Source organism: Poecilia mexicana, unplaced genomic scaffold (assembly GCF_051168715.1).
Source record: "Poecilia mexicana isolate PSO_F unplaced genomic scaffold, ASM5116871v1 scaffold_6, whole genome shotgun sequence".
NCBI classification, from domain to species: domain Eukaryota; kingdom Metazoa; phylum Chordata; class Actinopteri; order Cyprinodontiformes; family Poeciliidae; genus Poecilia; species Poecilia mexicana.
Window position 1 is genome coordinate 29,991,264 of NW_028263375.1, and position 18,310 is coordinate 30,009,573.

Genomic DNA, 18,310 nt, shown 5'->3' on the forward strand with positions numbered 1-18,310 from the left:
ACTTAACTTTATGTTAACACAAGCAACTTTAAATTAATGCAATCAACTTACTTTATATTAACAAAAAGAAACTAAGTTAAAACAAACAACTTTAAGTTAACACAGCAAATTTAAGTTAATGATTTGGTTAAGCTTACAACTTAATTTAAGTTTACAAAGTTAGTTTACAGGCAGTAAGTTTACAGCTTAAAGTGTATGTAAATGAACCACACGTCCAGCAAATGACAGATTGTTTTCATCCAATTGGTGTATTCTTGGGTTCATAAAGAACCAATCACAATGAACAAGTTAAAATATTCCAGGAAGTGACTTTTGCACTGGATCCGTGAATACATCCTGGTTACAAAATTTTATTACAGCCTTTTGAGAAATAAAATATTATACCAAGTTTTAAATCTATACAAGATGTTTAAAGTGTTTTTAAGCCTTAAATTAAGCAAGCAGAAAAGTCACACATGCTTTGGTGTTTTCGACAGATGGCATTTATTCTCATCAGGCATCTGACATTAGAATCGCTACAGTTTGCCATTTGGGGAATGGCTACTAAACCTCCATTTAAGGGACAAAAAGCAGAATAAGATAAAAACGGAAAAAAATAACTGTAGTTGGAGAGAAAACTCCCGCTAATGCTGCCTGTTGGTCTTTCTGCTAAGTCTGGTCCTCCTGGTTCTGCTGTGAGACTGGATTCGGATCAACGGTCTCACAATGCCAATATTCAGTCACATTTTTATATATGCAAGTTTCACAAACATCAGATATGAAATGCAACAATTCATACAGCTGCTTTTCCACTGAACATTCATAAGTAACGGCGCACAGTCGAGACAGACGGAGAGATTACAACTGAGAGTCCAGAAGTCTTCAGTCACAAGGATCAGAACTGGGAGAGATGAACGACACAGACTCTGAAGTACGATGGTGTGTTAGGGCCATTGTAGATGAGGCGGGAAAAAAAGGACATTTCTGCCAAAACAATCTCAAACTATCTAGAAAAACAAGGACATTTCTGAGCATGAGAAGTCAAAAAATGCTAGAGAAATTCAGAACTTTAGATTCATCTCTGAAATTTTCTAGAAAAAAGTCTAAAACGTTTCGACTTTTGAAAGTAAGACAATTACTTGTTTTTTCTACAAAATTTCTGAGATTAAACTCAGAACTTCATTTTTTTGAAGCAAATATTAAAATTTTGAAACTCAAATGTCCTTGTGGTTTTTTTTATATATATATATATATCTGAGAATCTCAAAACTTCAGAGTTTTTCCCCCCCAACAATGTTTTTACTTTTGAAACAGAAATTTCTTTGTTTTTCCTGGAAAATTTCTGAAATTAATCTAATAATTTCTGAGTATTTTTGGCAGTAATTTGCTCATTTTTTCCTCTCTACAATGACCCCTAACACGCCATCGTACTGAAGGCCTCTCTTCTCCTAACGAAAACAAAAACATACCGTTAAGTATCTACAGAAAGTGGAGCTGTGACATCAGGTGAAGCTCACCTGTAGCAACGAGACGACCACTCATAAGGCTAAAGAAAGTGAGCAGCAAGGGGACAGAAATCTAGTAGTGTGGGATTCACAGATTGTCACACAATGACACAAGAACAGGTGGTGTGTTTATTGTTCAAACCTGTTCATATTTAATGATTACATTAGCCTCAAAGCTTAACTGTGTTACTGTTTTTTTTTTTTTATTTTTTTTTTTTGTTTTTTTTTTACAAGTGCTCAAGTGTTAAAGGAATAGTTCCACAAAGTTGAAGGAGATTTCCACTCTTCTCATTACATTAAGAGGCTAAAACTAAGAGCGTTGCCCTGTAAAAGGTCTGCAGTTACTTGGAGAGGCTCAGAAAAATGAGGGGCTGACTGGAACTGGACTGAGAGAAGACTCAAAGTTAGCAGTTTTTCAAATAGTGAACGTGTTTAAAGTGAGAGGAAGGAAAGAAGTGGAAAGATTATTTTTTTAGATAAAACTGAATATACTATATCTACTTTTCATTCAGGCTGTGGGAAAGCAGAAGTTTCAATAGATAATCGGAAGGCTGACAATTTCATAAAACATATTGTTTTATGTGTACCGTGAGCCAGAACATGCTGGATATAAAAAATGTTGGCAGCCTTTTGGAAATCTCCGTAAACATAAATATTTACATTCTCTAGGATGTATACACGGAGTCTGGTTTTAGAAATGCTAGCAAGCTAACAGTGATGTTGCCAGTACATGATGCTAAGTCCAGTTTAAAATGATTTTGCTTTTTGCTTCTTTCTTTGTTACAAGAAAGAAACAAAGAAAAGACAGAAAAAAACAAAGAAATGCTGTTTTGTACGTTCTTGTTTTGCAATCCTTACAGAAGAAATTAGAGTTAGCTAAAATCTGGACCGGCAGATGGAAGCTTAAGGAAAATTTAAGACTTAAAATTGGCCACAAACCTCTGAACTTTCACGGTGGGGAAGCATTCTGTAAAACTGGGATTTGAAAAAAAGGAAGGAAGAAAAAGAAACAACCAAAGAAATTGACGCATAAAATCCTGAAAATTCCAAAATTGTACAAGACATAATGACTTGTTTTAAATTAATAACTTTAAAAAAAGGTTGATGTAGCTTCAGATATCATTCATGTTAGTGGTAACATCTTAACTTTGCATAAGTTGCACATATTTGCTTGGTGAACTAAAGATGCTATCCAACAGCAGAGTTGAGATGAAACAGTGTCCTGTTAGTTTCCCGTCAGGAATGGCCATGTGAGAAGTTGGTTCTGATGTGAAAGAAATCTATTAAATGAACTCAAAAGTGATCACTATCAACTCTAAATCTACCAAGTTTTCCTTCTACAACAGAATTCCTATCAGTTCTTCCCAAATCTGAGAACAGTCTTTTGTTTCTGGGTAAGAGTTCATCCGTTTTGTCTCCTAGATCAGGATTTACTATGCTGAGCTGAACAGTTACTCTAGGAACTGTATCGTCGTGTCTGTTCTCAAAGTACAAGCTTCTATGATTACTCTTCTACGGCACAAGCAGAAAATGCGTTTTTCCTAGAAACTGTAAAAGAGAGTGGACAGAGTCAGAGTCTATGGCACGTTTTCATTGCGTGGCATGGCGCAGTTCATGCTTGGGTTTTCTCTGTGGTTCAGAATCCTCTCGATGCAGGCGGGGATCAGCTGCTCGTCTTTGCACCGTCTCGGACACACAAACCCCTTTCGAGAGTGTGTGTGTGTGTGTGTGTGTGTCAGCGGACACTTTCGAGATTTGGAATGAACTCGTCATTTCAACTGACAATCAGGAGAAACTCACAATGCTGCAGTTCGTACAGCGGAAAACCTAAAACGGAGCCGTACCGAACATTGAAATGAATAAAATGCCTTAAGAGATTATGAGATTACTGAGCGAGTTTGGGCTGAGTCAACGAGACAGTGAGCATGTTCAGAGTCAGCACTGGGTTAAGATGTTGAGGGCAAAGTGCAAGAGCAGCAGCGTCACAGAATGCAGTTACGTCCTTCTGGAGTCATCACAGGCAGGGGGTGCTGCGCTCAGTTACTGGCCACCTCGTCTGCATTGTCCACGCCCTCTAAGGTGCTGTCCAGTCCGCCGCGGGCGCGCCAGATCTTCACTGTGCGGTCGCTATGACGCAAGAAAGCAAATAAGCATAGATGGAGTTAAACATTTCAGACAAATGTGTCATGACGTGTGGTTGGTGGTGGTGAGGAGAGACGCAGAGAACCCAGGTTATGGTGAAGATAATGAATTTAATGAAGATAACTCATAGAGTCCAAGTCAGGCAGCACGGCAGGAACAACTAGCACGCAGCTAACAACCGGTAGCAACTGACAGCATCGAACAAGAGCGTCGCAAACCAGGACTTAAACAGTTCTACTGGAAAAACGGACTAAACGGGAGCCAGCACAAACCAGGACTTGCCAGTTCCACTGGAGAGTGCCGACTAGACATAGACAACGACATAGACACTAGGGCTAACGCTAACCAGGACTTAACAGTTCAACTGGAGCGAACACTAGACGTCAGAACACTGACAAACGACGACAAGGACCCGACGAGGAACACAGACAACAGGTGGGTTAAAATACACACGGGGTAATTAAGGGAATGAGACACACCTGGGGAGCAATCAACGGGGAGGACAGGACAGAGACTCACAGGGAAACAGGAAAACATAGAAAAACATACAGAAACACGGAACCTAACAAAATGGAAAGAATGCCAAAGTTCATGTTAACCTGCTACAGATCCATGTCTTGTTTTTTGTCATAAAACCACAAAAAGAAAGGTCTTATCTACTAGCTCTACTTAATCAGTGGATGTGGTGTAACCACCATTTTTAAGTTTGAAGAGGTAAAAATGAACAGAACTGAATCTGGATTCTCACTGCAAAAATTTGAGGTTTTTCACCTGTTCTTACCTCACAATCCAATATGGCTTCCTTATTGTAACACACACAGTCTATCATACACTCAGACCCATACAACCGCCTTAAGCTAACATGTTGCTTGCATGAAATGCAGAGAATTCACTATTAGCTTGCAGACTGGCTAACAGCTGAGCTAAATTTTCACCCTGTAGCGCAGGGGTCCCCAAACTTTTCCCTGTGAGGGCCACATAACTTTTCCCTTCTGTGGTGGGGGGCCGGAGTCAGTTTGTAACAGAAAAGGTGTGACGATTGCAGGAGTGCCTAAATGTAAAAATGTATTGTTTTCCAGAAAGCACAATCAAATAACTCTCTCTGGGTTCTTCACAGAACAAAAGTCAGGAAGGATTATAGTCCGTATTTTCCTAACTATGAGCCACACCAGACCACAAACCACAACCCCAAAGTTTTTTTGTTTTTTTTAAACCAGTAAACATACACATATAAGCCGCAGATATCTCTGCCGCTCCAGGTTTTCCACAGCGATGCAGCAGCAGCAGAGGGGGGTGGACAGCCAACATTTGAGCCATAACAGGTCAATTGAAAATTACATTTATTACGGTTGAAAAAGAAAAAGTTGCCAAGTTTAGATTTAACAGAACTGATTACAGTAGTTTCTGAACGGTAACTGTAACAGTAAAAGTGCTGATCCTTCGTGTGTCTGCTACTGGCATGTGCTAAATGAAAAGGGTCTCCTTCTTCTTCTTCTTCTTCTTTTGTTTTTTATTGGCGGCTGGCATCCAACTTAAGGTGCATTTACCGCCACCTACCAGACTGGAGTGTGGTCATCAGAGATCTCAGAGGGAATTACATCCACCTCAATGATGTGTAGGATGTGCAAATTCACATCCTAACACACTCATTAATACCTGAATTAATGCATGAGCATGCACTGGCATACACACAAATACTTGTTCATATCCTAAATACGACTCATTAACCCAGTGTTATTTAAGAACCTAAATAAGAGATTTCTAACATAACTTGATTTATTATCTAATAGACTAATCATAGACAGTCCTATATTCTTTCTGCTTAGTAACGACTTTAAAATCTGACGTTCCTCTGAGTATTTATCACATTCTAACAAGACATGCTCCACTGTTTCCACCTGATTGCAATAATTACAAGCCCCATTTTCATGCTTTCCTATTTTAAAGAGCGAACTATTAAGTCCAGAATGTCCAATTCTAAGTCGAGACATAACTACTTCCTCTTTCCGCCTTCCACTCAGATAATTACTATCTCCCACACTCTTTTGAATTGTATATAGTTGTCTCCCATTATCATGGTTATCCCATATCTCCTGCCAAATCTTAATAATTTCTTTTTGAATAATAGATTTACCCTCATTTTTACTCAAAGGGATATTCAGATGAACAATATCTGATCTCAAGGCCTGCTTAGCTAAAATATCTACTTCCTCATTTCCTTCTATACCTACATGAGCAGGAATCCAGACAAATTGAACCAAGCATTTATTGTTATGAAGATAAAGTAATAATTGATATATTCTTAATATCAAATCTAATCTGCTAGATTTACCAGATTTAATACTTAATAATGCTGCTTGACTATCTGATGCTATGATAAATGTACTTACTTCCCTAGTATCATTATCAAGCAACCATTCTAAGGCCAATATGATGGCTGATAATTCAACTGTAAAAACAGCTAAATGGTCAGCTGTTCTCCTCTTAATCAAGACTTTATGGTGTGGGATATTCACTGCTGCTCCAGTTCTACCACTATTTGGATCTTTAGATCCATCTGTATATATAATTATGTTGTCTTTATATCTTTCAAAATATCTATTAACTACAACCCATTCTGGAGTCTTTCCCTTTTTAAGAATTTCATTTAATTGAAGATCAACTTCTGGAGTTAAAAATAACCATGGAGGAATTTCAGATTGAGGAACTGTAGCACTATACTGGAGCATAGTTAAACCAAGCTGTTTTGCCTTTATTTCCCCAATCCATCCAAAACTATTACAATTTAATTTATGATGTTCCCAACATTCCTTCAGCACCATCTTAGTTGGATGATCACCCTTATGTCCTTGTAGGTTCACCCAGTACATGTACATTAATTTCAACCTTCTTAATCTTAAAGGAAGCTCACCAGTTTCTACTTGTAAAGCAGCTAAAGACGATGTTCTGAAAGCTCCACAACAAATCCTCAATGCTTGTGTTTGCTCACTATCAAGTTTTCTCAAATGACTGTCAGCAGCTGCCATATATGCTATACTCCCATAATCCATAATAGATCTCATGAGCGCCTGATAAACTCCCAACAGTGCACTTCTTGAAGCTCCCCATTCCTGTCCTGAGAGACATCTTAACAAATTATTCACTTTTTTACATTTATTTTGAACTGATTCTATTTGATGTTTCCAAGTTAAGCTTTCATCAAAGATGACACCTAAAAACTTCACTGTTTTCACTTGTTCAAGTTTATGTTTATAAAGATTCAACGTAACTTCCTTATGTCTTCTATAAAAGCAAATTACTTGAGTCTTTGCAATTGACATCCTAAAACCCCATTTATTAGCCCAACCTTCCACTTTCAAAATGGCAGCCTGCATCTTTTTCTGTAAATAAACCAGATTATGTCCCCGAATCCATAGAGCACCATCATCTGCAAATAAAGATTTACCTATACTACTATCTATCTCATCAAAAATGTCATTAATCATAATATTAAAGAGAATTGGGCTACACACACTACCTTGTGGAGTACCATTCTCAACAGCATATCTAGAAGAGAAATTCGCTCCTACCCGAACTTCTATTTCTCTACCAAACAAAAAATCCAAAATCCAATTATAAATCTTACCTCCTATACCAATTTTCCCTAATTTAATCAATAATCCTTCTTTCCATAACATATCATATGCCTTCTCAATGTCAAAGAACACAGCTATCACTAACTCTCTATTCGCTTGAGCTTTTCTTACTTCTGACTCTAGACACAGAACTGCATCCATCGTATTTCTCCCTTTACGAAAACCACTCTGGAATGGACAAAATTTATTTTTACTCTCAATAAAATAATAAAGCCTATCTGTAACAATCCTCTCCATTATTTTCCCTAATTGAGATGTAAGAGCTATAGGTCTATAATTTGATGGGTCTTTTGCATTTTTACCAGGTTTTAAGATGGGAATTATAACTGACTGTTTCCATTCTGCCGGAATTCTCCCAGTCATCCAAATCAGATTAAACAATTTTAATATAACAGTAAGAGATGAATATTTAAAATGTTTGAGCATTACATAACACACTCCATCCTTCCCCGGAGTTGATTGCTTAACATTATTAATAGCTTTTTCTAACTCATACATAGAAAAAGGCATATCTAAATCCTGGTTTGAGACTTCTCTCCTAGTAGTAACTCCTGGATTTCCATCCAATAAATCTAATTTATTACTTTTCATTTCTTCAGATAAATTTTCTGAACTATTCACCTTAATTAACGTTACTGCTAATAAGTCAGCTTTTTCTTTATTACTAACCGCCATTTTCCCATTTAATTCTAAAACAGGTAAGGAAAACCTCTTTTTAACACCATTCATTTTCTTAATAACTCTCCATACCTCTGACAGTTTGGTCTCTCTTCCAATGGAATTACAGTACTGCCTCCAACAAGCCTTCTTAGCTTCTCTAATAGTCTTCCTAACTATAGCTTGTGCTTTCTTATATTGAATTAATGCCTCAAAGGTATGACATCTTCTTACCAATTTAAAAGCTTTATTTCTTCCCCTTATAGCAATACTACATTGCTCATTCCACCATGGAGTAGACTTTTTATTTCCTCTTCCCTTTGATTTAGGAATTGAACTTTCAGCTGCATTAATAATAACAGACTTAATCTTTGAATAACACATCTCCACATCACAAAACAAATTCTCATCCAGTTTATTAAATTGACTATCAACTAAATTTTTAAATAACTCCCAATTAGCGTTACTTAACTTCCATCTTGGAATCTGTCCTTCCTCTTCTTTTATCACTTCAGAACCAACTGAAACTAGAATAGGAAAATGATCACTGCCCATTGGAGAATCACTCATCACCTCCCAAGAAGTAATTCCAGCTAATGTATTTGAAACCAATGTTAGATCTAAAACACTCTTTAAATTCCTACAGCAATCATATCTAGTAGTGCTGCCATCATTAAGGCAAACCAGAGAATGTAACTCAAGAAATTCTTCAACAGTCAATCCATTTGCATCTGTATTAAGACTCCCCCATAAAATATTATGAGAATTGAAATCACCACACCATACAGTCTTACCTACATTTTGATCATTTACTTCATTGAGATTCTGAATGGACAACTTCTTGTTAGCATTATAAAAATTTATCACCGACATTTGGTCATTTTCTATCCAAATCTTAATAACTATTGATTCATAATTTTTCCCTATTGATTCCACTTTATATCTTATACTGTCTAGTACAAAAGTTGCTACTCCCCCTCCTTGTCTTTCTTTTCTATCATTCCTAATTGATGTATACCCAGAGATTTTGAAATCCAGATGAGGCTTAAGCCAGGTTTCTTGAATGCAAATCAGGTGAGGTTTAACTGTCAAATCTGAAATATATTTCTTAAACTCTAGACCATTACTAATAAGACTTCTTGCATTCCACTGGAAAATAATTAACATAACGAAGAGGGGCCACCACTGCATGATTGAGGTTGAGAAGATTGCGTCTCATTTAATTTTTCCTTTATTGATTCCCAATTAACATTTTTACAATCAAGATACTTTTGGGCTGCCTTCACTATTATTTGAATTTTTTCCGTTTTCCTTTGTGTTTGAGCAGTGCAGTTAACAACTTCTACCATGAACAATACAAAATCCTCCTTTGTCATGAGTAAAGTGTCACCTTTAATCTTAGAGCATTCTGAACAATTAGATCCTTCTTTTCCTCCTCCAGACACTTTCTTTGGGTATAATATTGGTTGAACAGGAACTTTTTTCGTTGCTTCCGCATAAGTAATGCCAGTAGTGACTTTGATTTTCTGAACTTCCTCAGCTCTTTTACTAACTATGCATCCCCTAAATCCTGAACTATGCCCACCTCCACAATTACAACATTTCAGCGGAGCCCCTTCCTCACATTTCCCATACTCATGATCCCCAGCACATCTCCCACATTTCTGTTTCCCCTTACACACTGCCGCGACATGTCCAAATTTCTGGCATTTAAAGCACCGCAGCGGCGGAGGAATAAATGGTCGGACATCATAGCTCATATATCCCACAAACACTTTATCTGGCAGACTGTTCTCTTCAAATTTTAACATGATAGAAAAACTATCACTCCTCTCTCCATTTTTATTTCTTTTCAATCGTTTGGCTTCCACCACTTTCCCTCCTGAAACATTAGACTTGATCTCATCAATTGGCACATCAGGTGGAATCCCCGAAATGACTCCGCATACATACTTCTTGTCATCCAAAAGTCTTCCTCTCACATTCTCACCAAGGATTCTTTTTATATTCAGCGCCCTTTCTTTTTGTTTAATATCATTACAGATAATCAATAACGATCCATCTCTTAATATTTTAACAAATTTCACCTTTCCAACCAGTGAATTGATTTCTTTTGTCAGCTTTATTGGATTCCACTTCCCAAAGGACACACCCTCTTTGACAAACTTCAGAACTATTTTAAATTCTGACATCTTAACAGTTTCTCCTTCAGCCTCAGAAACAGATGATTCTATTTGTTGTCTTGATTTTTTCCGTTTATGCTTAGCTTTTTGAATATGCCAAGGTCCTTCATTTTCCACATCATCAGCACCCTCTTCCATTTCCGCAAAATCACTACCTGACACATTTCCCTCTGACATCCTTCCAACCATTCACAGTCTGGTCGTGCCTCTTCCGCCTTTGCTCCCAATCCGTGTTGCCGTCAAGTCTTCCGCCTCGATCGCCCTCTCCTTCTTCTTCTTTAGATTTCAACAGCAGTTTGAATCCATTATTGTTGCACTACTGCCATCTACTGGATCCTAATATCTATACCTCAAATTCTCACAATAACCCCAGTATTAAAAGACTGTTAAATAGCATTTCCCCTCAATGCTATTTAACTGATCAACAACATTCTCAAATTTCAATTCCCTATTAAAAACTAATTTTGTTTTAATGGGCACGTTCTTTTATTTCCAATTTTGACTTCCAATGATTCACTTTGTAATGGTCTCGCTATGGTGTCTTGTACCAAAACTAACCATCAGCCAAACTCTTTTCACACGAGTCAGGATTAATTAGTTCTTCCTTTATTTCCATGTACAATGGAGTGAAACTGTCAAAACACAAACAACTCAGGATGAGCTCAGAGCAGCTAACAGAAGTGTTTTACATTCAGATACATACATTAGAAGTACAACTGATACAACAGCTACCTCAGAATGCTATGAGCTGCAATGCTACATAATGACCTAAGAAATCTTAGCAGCCTGTTGGTTAGCAATGACGTAGCACATAATTAAATCGCCTGCAGGTATTTCCAAAACTAATTCAATAAACAAGTTACTTATTTTATCACATGTTAACATAAAGGCTCGTTTTGAAGTATAAGCTGCTACTTAGAGGCATCGCTTCGAAGAACTCGACCTGGACTGCGGCGTTCATAACAGACACGTTTGTTCATCTGCTCTACCGCTAGCAAACAACCGTACTGATTAAATAACATAAAAATTAAGCAGTTCCCTTAAAGTCCAACATATGGCAGCAATGTGCCATGCAAAACAAAACACCCACAGTTTACAGAATACACTTCCTGCTAAAGAGCCCCCTGGTGGTTGAAGAAAAATCCACATATAAATACAATATATGAAAAAAAATCTGAATGCTCTCTGGTATTGTTCAGGGGGCCGGATCAAATGTGGAGGCGGGCCGGATCTGGCCCGCAGGCTGTAGTTTGGGGACCCCTGCTGTAGCATTTTAGATAACTTTATAATAATAACATTGGAATATATGCAACAAGTTCATGAGTTGGATTCTGAAACATGAAACTAAACCTGATTACTGTTTGATTTTTTCCCCCATCCCTCACTCTGTAGCTCAATAGATGTTAAAAAAGTGGTTAAAAAAAGTGAAGCAATCAAAAGTATCAGAATCTAAAATGGAGCCATTCAGTGGCAGCTTGAGTTGTATTCCACACAAACTGGCCCAAACTCTTCCACAGAAAACTGACTCTCTAAGCTCACTGCAGCCAAAGCATGTGTGTGTGTGTGTGTGTGTGCGTGCGTGTGTGTGTGTGTGTGCGTGCGTGCGTGTGTGTGTGTGTGTGTGTGTGTGTGTGTGTGTGTTGGACTTACTCGGAGGCTGTAAACAGGTGGCTGCTGTTTGCAGCGATGCTGTTTATGGGGCTCTCATGACCCTTGAGCTCCCCCAGAGGCCCCAGTGTGTCTGTGTGCCAGAGCTTGAGCACCCCTCCTCTGCAGCCACTCAGCAGGGCCGGGGAGCTGGGAACGATGCCCAGGGCGCAAACCCAGTCACGGTGAGCATTTGGGACTTGCTACGAATGACAATGACACATTTTATTATTCTAACGGTGCAATTCATAATAACAGGGTTCAGGCAGCTATCTTAAAGTAGCCTCTTGAACAGACTGAGGGATTGGCATTGTGTACCTGCAGCAAGTCTTTGCGATCCAGATCCCACTTTTTGATTCCGTTGTCGCGGGAACCGCTAAAGAAAATGTCCCCTTGGACCACCAGTGACTCGATACCGTCATAGTGGGGAGGCTCAAAGTTGTGCGCAGGGCTGACGCTCCCCAGAGAGCCTTCACTTACATCGAACAGCTGCAACAGCAACAGACTTTTGAACAACTGGCTGCTGTTTTGGATTTTTACTGGGTTTTTTCTATCAAATGCAAGTTGTCAGTAGGAAACCAAACGCCCATCAGAAGGCTGAGTCAGACTGTATTATGTTACAAGCAAAAAAACCCACCTTAATGTAATGGTCCTTAGACCCAGTGATCACCAGGTCTTGGTTGTTTCCAGACTGATCCACAGTCAGACACATGACAGGACCCAGGTGACCTGTTAGCTTTCCGGTGGAAACGAACCTGAGCAAAAATTAAACGCATTGCCACTCAACTGTTCCTCCCAGAACCACAAAGAGACAGCCAACAGGAAATCTGATTACATTATTATTCATCGTACAACAAAGGGGAAAATGTCACCAACGCAGCAGGAGGTTTATACAGCACACTTTGGAAAATGTAGCTTGTTCCTAAAGTTCAGAGAACAAGTTTGGCTATTTGCGCTCAGAAAATGACAGAATATTTCCATCTCATGTTGTTTTACTCATCCAGGGTGACGGCTATTAACAGATTTATTTTCCAGCAATGGATAAACAGGCAATCCATCAAAGCCAACAGCAGGCGGTGGACAGTAACTGATGGAGGCTGGAGATTGGATTCTGTCTGGTTTTCAGTCTGAATTAAGTCGTTTAAGTGGTGAAAACAATCAAACTTCAAGTCTCTTAAACATCTCCATGTTTTGTCACTCTACCACCCGAAATCTTAGAGTACTTTGTTGGGATTTTGTGTTACAGACCAACAGAAAATGTATAATTGAAGTGGTTAGAAATTGATACCAATCTTAATTTTTGGAAAGAAAATCTGGAAAATGTGACAAATGTGACATTGAGAAAACTTTACAATTCCAGGTGCAAATCTTTTGGGGTGAGTCTCGTCTAGAGAAGAAAATTGTTTGAGCCTCAAAACACAGAGCGCAATAAAGATGCAAACGTTTGACAGACAGGTCCGGAAAGAAAAATAAAAAACATAGAACATACAAGATTAAATAGTCTGGCCACCATAACATTTAAGAGCTGGGATTACTGGGACTCAAGGCCAAATTAGATTTTTACAAAATAAATGCAAGACATTTTAGGGGCTTCATTTTAGATACACAAATGCATGTGGACATCCTGAGAAGGTAATTCAACATACGTCAGTGGATTAGAAGAGAAGTGTAAAGGCAGCTCACCTCCTCAGATCCCACACCCGAACTGAGTTTCCAGCAGCAGCATAGAGGACCATCCCATTGGGATTGAGAGCAATTTGGTTGATCTGGTTTTCCCCTGACGGGATGGTGACCGTCCGACTGGTGTTAGATGCACAGATATCCCCAACATTGACCTGACCAGAGGATCTGGACACACAGATGGGAACTGATGAATATCTGTGACCAGAACATTTTCAGCTCACTGAACAGGTTCTGTCATATTTCGCCCCAACCTTCTAACATGGGATTGTCATGTGAGACGGTTGATATTAAATTCAATTCAAAAATACTTTCTTAACCTCAAGGCTAAATTAAATGTTGCTCTAACTTATATTAGCCAAGTTTCTTGGATAATTTCTTAAAACATTTTGCTGACAAACATGTTCGAATTTTTTCAAGCAGCACAAGGGAGAGTGGTGGGCACCGCCGACTAAAAAGATAGCTGCGCTAACCCTAAAACACTCATCATAAACCTTAGCTCCACCAACACTAAACGGCTATGTTCACATAGTATTTTGCAGAAGCTAAAGCGCTAAATTGAACCATTTTTCATGAGGAGAACGTGAGGAAACTCTCAAAACAATTCAAAAGTGAATTTATGCATGTATTAGTTCAATTATTAGCCCTGGCTGTTTGTTCATGTAAGTGTTGTTTTCTTTTGCATAGCTCATTCATTCGTTTGTTATATACTACATGCCATTTGCTTAATAAAGTTTTTTCCAGAAAAAAAAACAAACACTGAGGAGGGGAAACAAAACTGCTGAGTAAACAGTTTCCACCCACTTTAAAATAAGAACATAAAAGTAAAAGTCTAACTACTTGAACCATTGTCAACAGCTGATAACCGAGATTTCAACACAGATGTCAAACTTTCGTCAGCTGAATGTAAATTACAGTCTTATAATTTATCTGGAAAATTTGTATTTAGGGGAAGCAAAGTGCACCAAATGTTTTCAAAGTTAGTTCCAGTATTGGCGCGTTAGCGGGAATTGAACACATTGACGTTCCTGCTTACGTCAGAGTTCTGATGCATTTGGCCGAGTCCCTGATGTCCCACACTTTGATGTATGAAGTGGAGACGGTGAAGACTAGACTGGAGCTGTAGCGGACCGACACCACGTTGTTAGGGTGGCCTCCCAGGGACATTATCTCCTGACCCGTCACCAGGTTCCACACTTTACAGGTCCGGTCTGCAAGAGGATCCAGATCTGTTAATGCTGCCACTGTTTTAGATCATCAGAACTACAGAACTAAAAAAAAAAACAATGCAGCAAATATAGACGTTAAAACCGTTAAATGATAAAAACATTTAACTCTTTCACTATTAATAATTAGTGAGAACAGAGAGAGCTGTTCTAGAATAAGATGAGTCTCTTTTTATTATGTTGAAAAGCCTCTTCAGGATGAGACTTTTCCTTTTACACAGAAAGTCATTTTGTTTCATTACTTCATTTATCCACAGCCTTCAGCCCTGTCAGCCTTTATATAACAGCTTAACAAGGAGTCAAGCACTAATAGATGAACAGGGGAGCAACATGGAGACATGAATGGAGTCCTGATGAGAGATGTGACAGTTACAACCAAGAGGAGTGAGAACTGGAAGCATTAACCTTTGGATCCGGTGAACAAAAGGTCGTCGGTGCAGTCTACACACAGCACGGCTTTGCTGTGTCCCTCTGCCACGTGAACGCACTGCAACGTCGCCGAGCGGCTGCTCTTAGTGGACGGCACTGGGTTGATGACGCCCCTAAAAAACACATGTGCACATCACTATAGCGATCAGCTAACAAGTCACCGTGCAGCCCAATTATCAGAGAGGAGAAGAGAAAGAAAGCACACCCAAAGACATGCAAGGTACCGAGCTCTCAGAGCCAATTAACACACAAATGGAGGACAAATCTTTGCTGTGCCGAGAGGAAAAACGATTGAAACACACCTAAGCAGAACGAGATAAATGACGTTAATCGCATTAGCTGGTTTAGTGTGTCACTGTGACAGAAAGACACCACAGCAGTGAGAATGGAAACCCCAAAGAGGGCAGTCTGTGTTCAAATCCACCTCAAGTGATGGAACAAATTGTCAAACTTTACTAGAAGTTTACTTTTTTTTAATTTTTTCTTTTTTTAAAGGCAGTACTTTTGTGGGCTGATGGAGAAGGGAAGAAAGAAGGTGGAGGATTCTGTTGGAGAACAGGGTGGGGCATTCATGCATCCTGGAAAGGAAGACAGAGTCCAGCATTCCTGAGACGTGATTGGCTGCCTTATTATTTTTGTAGTCAAATTCTTTGTTTCTAATGAAATAATTCTGCATTCTAAGACAGGTCTTCATGATAGTCGCACTTTCAAACTTAAAAAAGTTATGATCAGCTCGTTCCTGTCTCTAAGAGCAGAATAAGCTGAAGTATTCTGTGTGATTTACTCAAAAATCTAGTAAATTCAGCTGAGGTTTTGTTATATATCTTACTTTAGTTAGCCAAATCTGTACAAAACACAACAGTAAATCTTTTAAAACATTTTCCATCACCTAAAACAGACTTGAAATTAATTTCAGTACTTGTTGAATTCCATTCTTGATTTGTCTATAAATGTTTAATGAATAGAAACTAATTAGTATGAAACAGAGTGACTCAACACGTGTTCTCCGACCATCCATTATACCAAAATAAAAGAAAAATAATGTCCTACAATATTACTGTAATAATATATCATTTTAACCGTTTAAATGAAATTGTTACCAATCTGTTTTAAGTCAAAGCTATTAGATAATGTTCTACATTATTTTTTGCAAATATTCCCATAAAAATAAAAAAACTTTTTCAAGGTCCTATAGTCATGCTGTTCCATGTCTACTTCATAATTTGTTATGCAACATACTTATGTTAAATGGGAAATTAGGCACCAAAACAGAGTTGGAAAGGTCAGCAACACTTCCCAGTTCAGCTGCTGCATCATTGAAGGGTGTGCAAATCTGTTTCCACTCAGGAGAAAAGAGGGAAGACACATGAAACAATAACGTCACTGCTAGGATGGGCTCTCAGCCAGCAGTGTCTGTCTACAACACACTTTATGTTTTATTTAAGGTAAACGAGGCGTTGGGGGGGGGGGGGGGGGTCTGGGTCCAGCAAAACATGAGGTCAACTTCAAATAAATCCATCTTGCATACCTGAATGGTGGTCTGCAACGTCTCATGATCTTATCCGATGTTTTCAGATGTGAAATGAAAATCTGAAACCTATCCAAAACCTATCTGAAGCTCTAATGTTTGTGACACACTAAGAAAATTATTAATGATGACAAATAAGAAGATTTGCCATATGAAATGTCAGTGATAGCTTCAGGCTGGTGCCAGTGTAAATGTCATGTTGTAGTCTGGAGGCTTTTTTTTGGTTGGTGTCCTGCTAGCTTAGTGGTCAAAACACAAACTGTTTAACCGCTTCTGTTCCACGGCAGGAACCTCAGGAGTGGTTATTTATATCCGTGTGATTATTGGATCACCTTTCTGGAATTCAGAAAATATTGAATCAAAACATTCATAAAGAGGCAGTGTTATGTAATTTTCTAGACACATTAGTGTCATTTTAGAGCACAATCATGTAAAGTTATGTTGAAATGGTTGTTAAAAAAATTATATAGATTTCAAAAATGGCTTAGAAGAAATATTACTGTGTAATATGACACATTGAAATTGGGTCTCTGTCTCTTTAAAAAGTCCTGTCCTTTCTGAAACTTCACCTTCAGGAAGTCATCACAACATGGCTCCTCTATTAACCCTTTAACAACGTTTTTGCCAGCGTTGCTCCTTTAATGAGCTCAGCAGATGCTCAGTTCCACCAGGTGTTTGCTAATTGTTGCTGGCTAGTCTGAAGGAGCTGAGAGGGGGAGAGGCGCTCTGTGAGGTGGAACCTTATAATCTTGGAAGCTGCAGCTCAAAGGAGGAGCTTCATCCAGGAAGGCAGAGCTAGGTCCACCCAGGCGTTTTACACAGCTGAATGGTTGCTACAGGAGATTAAAGAATTTCTTAAAGATGCATGAAAAAAAAAGCAACACTATCGGTGAGGACATAACATTATAACATGATGTAAAGCTAAAAATTATTTACTTAATTGTACACAATATTGTCCCTTCAGTAGGGAGTTAGCCTCAATAGACTTTATTTTGGGCCGTCAGAATAGAAGAGATTTGATGCAGGTCTGTATAATTTCCTTCCATTTTGAAGCTATGGACTACTTTGTGATGGTTTGAATTTTTAAAAAGGACATTTTTAAACAAAAGTGAATTCGTAACAAAATATAGATCCAAGGAGCATCAGATGCAGTGATAGGCCAAAGTCAGAGCCAGCAGGAATGAAAAGAGTCATTATGACTCAAGGAAGAGTCATAATTTCAAGGTTAGGGAGCAAAATCATGTTGAGTTCAGAGCACAACTGGTTTAGGAAACGCTTCATGCCTCTCGACAGCAGGAAATTGACAGGAGTATTAGTAGAGTTAAGGTATTGTAGCTTCACCTTCTTATAGCTTTCCAGCCAAAATGCTGGCAACAAGCTCTTACTGTTTATTCTCCTTGACCTTTGCCCTGTCAGCCGCTGCTTGTGCCTTGTCATAGGTCTTCCTGCGAGAGAGCGGGGACGGCTCTGGGGTTCGCTTCTCCAAACCTGACACAGTTCTGGAGCCAGAGCTGAGTGTTCGGTTGGACCAATTGTTCAGAAACACAAACAAGAATATTTACAAAGCAGCAGTTGGGACACTTCAATCCAAGCAAAATGCCGTAGAGATGGAGCATGCAGCAGTGGACACAGAAACACAGTTACCTGGTACTGTAAGGCCCAACAGAGGGGGTGTTCCTGGCCAAGCCCATGTTTACTG

General features: G+C 38.8%; 1 protein-coding gene across 2 annotated transcripts in view; it reads right to left on the bottom strand.

Moving 5' to 3' along the window:
- Positions 1-459: 459 nt before the first annotated feature.
- The window catches only part of kif21a (kinesin family member 21A), a 61,897-nt gene continuing 44,046 nt past the window's right edge, over positions 460-18,310 (bottom strand). For both annotated transcript variants that reach the window (XM_088006570.1, XM_088006569.1), the window contains 8 exons: positions 17,997-18,122; positions 15,060-15,196; positions 14,465-14,639; positions 13,432-13,596; positions 12,386-12,503; positions 12,067-12,237; positions 11,752-11,951; positions 460-3,611 (listed from right to left, as the gene is read on the bottom strand). In XM_088006570.1, the coding sequence (XP_087862696.1) occupies positions 3,521-3,611; positions 11,752-11,951; positions 12,067-12,237; positions 12,386-12,503; positions 13,432-13,596; positions 14,465-14,639; positions 15,060-15,196; positions 17,997-18,122 (1,183 nt within the window). In that variant the 3' untranslated portion in view covers positions 460-3,520. The remainder of the gene's footprint in view (positions 3,612-11,751; positions 11,952-12,066; positions 12,238-12,385; positions 12,504-13,431; positions 13,597-14,464; positions 14,640-15,059; positions 15,197-17,996; positions 18,123-18,310) is intronic.